Source organism: Pimephales promelas, chromosome 5, assembly GCF_988280905.1.
Source record: "Pimephales promelas chromosome 5, fPimPro1.hap1.1, whole genome shotgun sequence".
Lineage (NCBI taxonomy): Eukaryota > Metazoa > Chordata > Actinopteri > Cypriniformes > Leuciscidae > Pimephales > Pimephales promelas.
In genome coordinates this window covers 20,605,119-20,613,407 of record NC_142773.1, presented here as the reverse complement: position 1 = coordinate 20,613,407, position 8,289 = coordinate 20,605,119, and the positions used below count along the sequence as shown (strand labels likewise).

Below are 8,289 nucleotides of genomic sequence, written 5' to 3'. Positions count from 1 at the left end.
CAAAAAAAATCTTAATTTTCTGTCGTCATTTTCTTACCCTAATATTATTACAAATGCATCTGACTTTATTTTCACGAGGAATACAATAGCAGATGTTTGGCAAAACTTCACAACTGATTATGTAAGTTGCAAGAATAGTGGTCTGTTAATCACACAATCATGATGTTAGATGACGAATAAGTCATTTGGACCACCTTTTTGAAGCGCGGACTTTCATAAATCTCCTTTTGTTTTGCACATGATCAGGAAAGTCAAATGGCTTTGGAACGGCATTAGAATTAGACAAATCTTTCATTTTTGGGTGAAATATTGTTTTGAATGGTTGTGGATTAGAGAGCAGAGATGAGGGTCAGTGCCAATCTCTGTATTTTTTAATAGCCATATCCATACCTTTGTGAGCAGACTGCACTGAAAAAATGTTTGCCCCCCCCCCCCCCTCTCTCTCTCTCTCTCTCTCTCTCTCTCTCTCTCTCTCTCTCTATCTCTCTCTCTCTCTCTCTCTCTCTCCCAGTGGATGATCAGATTGCAGCACTGCTGCTCTGGTGCACTCTGAGCTTGAAAGACTACGTGCTACACATTTTTATGTCACTGTGTCACCAGCCAGAGAAACAGATTCCTGGTGCTGGCGCGCTCATAATCCTTATTGCGATGTGCAAAGACACATTAATGGATAATGAGTTCCTTACATAAGTCTTTATTACATATCCATATGTTATGTACATGTGTAGCATTTAATAGCCTAAATAAAATGCAAGTTTTAATAGCTAATGGTAGTGTTATCTCAATATTGCCTGTTAGTGGGGGCTAAATGAAGGCTATGGTTGAGGTTCGTTTTTCTAGCAACAATGCATTGTTCTGTAATGCATTTTCCCCTCTTTCTTCTTCTCCTCCTCAGAAGTAGGCTAATAGCCTATATTTCGTGATTTGTCAGTCTATTTAGCGCACCTGTCAGCTGACCCTTCACACCAAGAACAACGACTATAACGATAACGATAAATATAGGCTGGCCATTCTGATAATGTTCTAAATATAAACGAATAGCAGAGTCGAGTCCCCACACCATAACAACGGCACAGAGAAACAATATCGCTGGAATCACTTTCAATACTTTTTTTCCAGCTGATGAGTGATAAACACATTGACAGCCAATCAGAATCCATCCTGCTTTAAAGAGCGATCATTTAAAATGGAAGACATTCAGCGCGCGCTTAAGAAACAGCATTCATGGGTGTGGATAGTTATCATTGTTATCATTTTACTTATCAGTCTTGGTGTGAACGACCCTTATAACGTGTCATCTTACTTTTGTGGTAGCTGAAACATTGTTTGAAAGCGCTGTTAAAACGTATATATAGCCTACCAAAAAGGTTCAGGTGTTAGGCTAATTAGGAGTAGCCGACCCTAGCAAAACCCCTCATAATTCGCATGCATTGAAGAGCATCTTTTTCCAGCACTGCGCTCCCACGCAGATGAGCGCAAAGTCTCTGGTTTGGCCCTCAGTCTCCGTGTCTGGTTGGCAGAGAGACAACGCGTCTCTGCCTGGAAGGGGTTAGAGGGTTTGCTCGTTTCCAGTCCTGCCCATTCTCTCTCAAGGAGGAGGGACGGGAGCAACCAGTGCTGTGAGAGTTTTGACACCCACAGTCTTCATATCGGATCCTGACACCTCCACACCAGTGAGAACCTGCTAAATATACCCACCAGTGCCCGTCTACGCGCGACAGAGAGGACGGAAATCAGTCATTTAAGGGAGTGACCCGACCGCGCGCCCGCAGAAGCGCACACAGCCCGTTGCCAACGAGCCGAGGACGCGCTGTCAAACCTCTCTAGACTTTGGATTATGAAATTCAAACAGCAACAGCACTGACTGTGTGAGAATCTCTCGCTTTGCGGTGCTGTGACTTTCTTGTTCTTCACCTTAGCGAAGCGGAGACGGCGCTTCCCTCGGTCTGAGTGACAGGATCTTTCTCCAGCTAACTACCGCGTGGATTCAGAAATAATTTATTTAGACGAAATCCTGAGGATATAACTGAACAGATTTCTTTGAGGATGTACTGGCGTTTGCTCTGTGTGACTCTAACGGGGTTGTCCGTGGCTCGCGCTCTAACGGGTGAGTTGGATATTGGTGTGTTAATTGTGTCGGTTCGGCACGGGTTCTCTGCGCACAGGAGAGCTATCTTATGTGTATTAGGCTAGTTTTTATTGATGCTCACCTGTAGGATTGCGGTTTCAGAAGGGAAACAAATAGAAACCAGCCTTGACGAAGGGAGAAATTATTCGTTACGCACTACCCTACAAAATTAATTGCTGCAAATAAGTTCAAACCAGCGTGTTTTTCTACACTGTAAAAAGGGAAAATGTGTAGTCTGTCACAATAAGGAACTATTTGATCTGCCCCTTAAAAATTCACTTGGTTTAAACTAATGGACAGGTTTTATTGTGTCATTAATAATAGCCCATTATTTTTTATGAATAAAAACAGTTCATTTAGACATTTTTTGTTTATATTTTGTATATATTTTTAGCTTAATTTTTCTTACATTTTCTTAACATAACGAGTTCATTTTTGTTTATTTATTTGTTTAGGCTATTTATTTGGTAGCCTAATATAGCCTAAAACAAGTAGATTAGTAAATTCATGGCAGCGCTTGGGCGAAAGATGCTCCGTGTGTGTGCGTTGTATAGCAACGCGTGATCGCGAGAGAGTTGGGTGTGTGTTATCAGACTCAAACACCCAGACACAGAGGCATATCTGTCCACCACGTCTGCACACCCATATACAGTGACCCTTAGTCCACTGCCTGTTGTGTTCAGCTCAGATACATTGATCGATTTTACAGCACATAATCGATTCTCTGATCTGTTCGATCGTCTGTCGTACATCTTGTAAGATCAGAGCGCGATGTGTGTGACATTACATGTGTCGTGTTACCTTTGTGTAGTTATCTGTAGGCTATATGAGATGCATTTAATGACTGATTTTAGATGACACCTTTTTAAAATGATAAATGTGCAACTCTGGTTTTTAGAAAGTCCATGTGGTGGGACAATCACTATCTCCAGGGCTGGTTATGTGACCTCTCCTGGTTACCCGACTGCATACCCGGTGAACCAGCAATGCACATGGCTGATCCAGGCACCTGATCCACAGCAGAAGATCCTCATCAACTTCAATCCACATTTTGACCTGGAAAGTCGGGAATGCAAGTAAGTCTAAACCAACCTTCCTGTAATTGAGGAAAACCGGTCGTTGTAAATGATAGATATCAGATTGTGAGCTGTTTTCTTTGGCATCCGTATTTAACTTCAAGCCTTCTACTGCCTTCAATTGGGAAAGACTGGATTAGGCAATTGATGTATTGAACAAGAAACCAAGACTTGCGTTCCTACAGCCATTTCTCCAGTTCATTTTTCTACAAGTGGTCTTCTCTCTGGTCTCACAAAACATCTACCTGCATGGTTTCAGAGCAGATCAGTTTGGCACTCAGATCTTGAGGTGTGCCACCTGTTGGTTGAAATTGAAATATTGCGGATTTATTAAGCTAAATTTGGGAGGTGAACTAGATCTGTTATAAGAACAAACGTCCCAGGCTGTGATAATGGATCTGCATTTATCACTCAGAGGGATGTTTTTCCCGAGGAGAAAAAGGGGGATGGTTTTCCCAAGAGGAAATCTCCCAGAATGAGAAGAATGCGAAGAGTCAAAATGTGAAAGGCACATATGATCTGAGAACGCTCTGTTTATGGTTTCATTTTCATCAGTTTGATGAGGCTTCCAGCATCACATGAGTAATTAAGCTGATTGTTTTCTTAACAAGGAGGCTGACAGACAATGACAATAAATGATAGTGAGGTTGGAGGCAGAGCTTGTTATTGCCTTGTGGCGCATTTCAGTGGTTTTAGTTAACAGCATCAGCACTCAAACACTCGCAAGGCTTTGTGTGGACTGAATCTCATAAATGAGATGGATTTTGATGACTCTCTCTGTCATTGTAAACAGCTCGTAAATGGGGCGTAAATCAGCAGCTGTCAGTCACACAGACTTGGCTTTACTATTGGGTTGTATTTCAGCGCCAGGGGACCAGTGAAAAGACCCTTATGCTGAATGCCCTGTTGTTGGACCCTGAGGGGGCATGAAAGAGCAACAGACCATGACCATCCCTTTCTCTTTCAGTTCATCTTATTTAGTTTGTGTGCGTGTTTGAGTGAGGGAAGTAAAAAAAATGGCCACACATAATATTTTTGAAGTGTGCAGTATTATACTATACATGTATGCAAATAGAATGCAGATTCTGTTTCTATATATTATTATATACTTATATACTTTTTGTGAACAGAATATCAGATTGTCCAGTCCTACTACTTTTTTTAAATGTACACTATACAATCACACTGCACATTGAAAATGTAGTGTATCCCAACACAATTCACTCAAATTCTTCTATATCCAGTAGATAGTTCACCAAAAAACTCATTATTTACGAAACTTTACTGCATTTCTTTCGTCTGTGGAACACAAACAAATATATTTTGATAATTATTTTAACCATTTTTGTCTATACAATGATAATCATTCGCATCCAAAACAACTTTGGACCCAACTGACTTTCAATGTATTGATAGGAAAGAGAATAGATACATAAAAAAAACATTGTGTTACAGTCATACATGTTTGGAACAATATGAGGGTGAGTAAAATACATTTTTGGGTGTCTCTTTAAAGGAGTAGTTCACTTTAAAAAAAAAAAAACTTTTGCTGATAATTTACTCTCCCCTATGTCATCCAAGATGTCCATGTCTTTCTTTCTTCAGTCGAAAAGAAATTAAGGTTTTTGACGAAAACATTCCTGGATTTTCTCCATATAATGGACTTCAATGGGAACCAAACGGTTCAAGGTCCAAAAGACAGTTTCAGTGCAAACTGTTCAAAGGTCTTTAAACGATTCCAGACGATGAATCAAGCGAAACGATCGCTCATTTAAAAAAATAAATAACAAAGTTTAAGTTTTATAAGCTCAATTGGTCACCTTGCTCTTTTCTGTGATCCGCGTTCGTGACTCTCCTGTTCAAACTCCTTCATCAATATGAACAAATCTTTTTTCATATCATTTGGTTCATTCAACGAACGAAATGAACAAATTGACTCGGAAAAAGATTTGTTCATGATGAACGAGTTCGAACAGGAGAGTCACGAACGTGGATCACAGAACAGAGCAAGGTGACCAATTGAGCTTATAAAACTTAAACTTTGTTATTTATTTTTTAAATGAGCGATCGTTTCACTTGATAATCCCCTTATTCATCGTCTGGAATCGTTTAAAGCCCTTTGAACAATTTCCAGTTTGTACTGAAACTGTCTTTTGGACCTTGATCCGTTTGGTTCCCATTGAAGTCCATTATATGGAGAAAAATCCTGGAATGTTTTCATCAAAAACCTTAATTTCTTTTCGACTGAAGAAAGAATGACATGGACATCTTGGGTGACATGAGGGTAAGTAAATTATCAGCAAAAGTTTTTTTTTAAAAGTGAACCACTCCTTTAAGTCTGAAAGCAGTCTATTCCATTTTAAGCATATATTTTCCCTTGTTTAAGAAACATTTAAAAAGATCAAAATTCAAAACAATAATCAAAACTACTGTATATAAAGACAACAATCTAAATAGTCTTCTATGATGAATCAGACTGAATCATCATTCGTAACATAAACCATGTCCTGTGAACTGCAGGTCATCAAATTTGGTGTTGGGTTTAAGCGACTTACTTTCTAGCATGTTAGAATTAAACCACATGTTCAATCACACATGATGTGTTTGTTTTGGATTATAAATGTGCAAGATTCCAGCTTCAGATGTTTATCAATCTTGTAACAGAGATCTTTGAAAGCTTCCATGTTTCACAAGAAATACAAAAACCTGCCAGGAAGAGAGAAACAGATATAGACATATTGCATCTCTGCGATTTGGACAGATAGATTAATCAAGAATATTTTAAAACAACCACGCTCACCCTGAGCATTGGTTACTGGTATATTAATTTTCTCCCAGATTTCCAGAACTTTCCTCATTCAGCGAGCTTAAATGTTCTGCCTCAAAATGCTAAATCCAGATGCCAACAATAAGAATGTGACTGTCAATGCATGCTGTGGAATGTCTGGTGTGTTTTGGACAGACTACCATGAGTGTGTGAGTCTCAGAACTGGAAGGTTAATCAGAACTTCACTTTAACTTGGACCAGATGCCGCTGTGTTGTTTTTGGACTGACTTCAGTTTTGTAGCTGTGGCAAAACTGCAGAGTTTATGGTGGCCATTATTAAACGAACCCTGCGGAAAAGCCCAAGAGACCACAGCGAAACACGGTATTCATTCCTTCCTGCGCTGCACTGCAGAGAACAAACGCATCGGACAATCTAACAGCCTTTTATTTCAACATATTATATAACAGAGCAGAGCTGGGAACACATGAGAATGTTTGAGATGCTGCGTTAACAGTTTCTGACTGGCAAAAAAAAAAAAAAACATTCCTGTCTTCATTGAACTTACAAGTGATCACAAAAATGCTTGTGGCTTTAGCTTTCAAATGTAGTTAGATTGCACTACATATTCTTCATGTTTGATATGCCATTGTATTAAAGCCAGTGTTACCTAGTGCGCTTTCTTTATTCTTAGAAGGATGAATTAAAGTAGTACTTAATTATTTTGCTGTCATCAACAACAAAGCTGCGCATGGATCAATTTTGGCGTTATGAGCGTTGCCATGGAAACAAATAATATCTGAGCCCGAGGATGTGAACAGCTCAGAGTAGAATCTCCAAGTTGTCATCTTGTAATTATAGTAATTCCCACATGGTATGAATGCAGCTTTAATCTAAAGCATTAAAAACGGTTCTCCTAGCGCCATAGGTTCTAAAAAACTGAAAATAAACTTCCATGTTAATTGAAAAGGACCAAAGAGACTGGAGAACATCCATGCTGGAAGATCAGATGTGTTGGTATCGGGTTCAGACGCGTCGAGTCTTGCTGTTATAGTTTGTTTTTTTGCAATGGGAAAGTTTATTGAGCTCTGCTAGCGTGATTTGTTTACAGTAGTTGTGGTCTACTTGTTTTGTGTTAGAGGGTCCATGTGATTCTAGAGCATTCTTGTCTTATCTAAGGGGAAGTTGGAGATGGGGGTCCTACAGATGCCTCTGTAATTAGTGTGAAATCAGTCACATATGTTCCTGTGGCACAACACACACACATCTATATCCTTCATCCTCTTAGAGACAGAGATGCTGTTTTGCTTGTCGTTTTTTGATGCGTGTTCCAGGAGAGAAAACACAAGTATTTTCCTGCAGCATTCATGAGGATTAATTCCTCTCAGTCCCTCTACACACACACTTACGGAGTTGAAATAATGTTCATCATTAATGCCTTTGTTGTGTGGGAATGCTTTAATAATTCTGCTCATATTAATCATTAATGACACTGTTTCTCTCTCTCCTCCAGTCCTTCTTAATAACCCTTCCGAACAGCCACACACACACACATTATTGCTAAGGCAAGCATCACCATAACTATTACTCATAAGTAGTGTTAGAGATTCAAACAAACGACTAACTCTTAAGTATTCAACTTTGGCATTTCACTATTTGTGCTATGAATGATACCATAGCAACCGGATAGCAACGTGTTAAAAAAAAACTACTCTGAGTCGCAACACCCTCATGACCACATATCAGCCACCCTCAACATCCAGAAGCATTCGCCATTTTATTTTCATAATTTTAATGACTTAATGTTATGACCTATTGTTTTGATGAGTTGTTTTATTCCTTATTATTTCCACCTCTATCAGTCAGGGTTCTACTTTTAAAGGGATGCTCCACTTTTTTTGGAAATAGGCTCAACTCTCCCAGAGTTAAACAGTTGAGTTTTACCGTTTTCAAATCCATTCAGCCGATTTTCTGATATTTAGAAGAATATCAGTAACCAGACAGTTTCTGGTCTCATTGACTTCCATTGACTTCCATGGTATATTTTTTTCCTACTATGGAAGTCAATGAGACCAGAAAATGTCTGGTTACTGATATTCTTCTAAATATCAGAAAATCGTCTGAATGGATTCGAAAACGGTAAAACTTAACTGTTTAACTCCGTGGGAGTTGTAAAATGAGCCCATTTCCAAAAAAAGTGGAGTATCCCTTTAAACATAATCAGACTTTGTCATTTTCCTCATTCTCCATTCTCATTTATGTAAGGACTGAATCAGCTACAAACCTCCAGAACCGTACATTATTCCCGCCAGTTTCATTG

General features: G+C 39.2%; 1 protein-coding gene across 2 annotated transcripts in view; it reads left to right on the top strand.

Moving 5' to 3' along the window:
• Positions 1-1,525: 1,525 nt before the first annotated feature.
• nrp1b (neuropilin 1b) overlaps positions 1,526-8,289 on the top strand; it is a 28,305-nt gene continuing 21,541 nt past the window's right edge. For both annotated transcript variants that reach the window (XM_089131107.1, XM_089131106.1), the window contains exons 1-2: positions 1,526-2,107; positions 3,027-3,204. In XM_089131107.1, the coding sequence (XP_088987233.1) occupies positions 2,047-2,107; positions 3,027-3,204 (239 nt within the window). In that variant the 5' untranslated portion in view covers positions 1,526-2,046. The remainder of the gene's footprint in view (positions 2,108-3,026; positions 3,205-8,289) is intronic.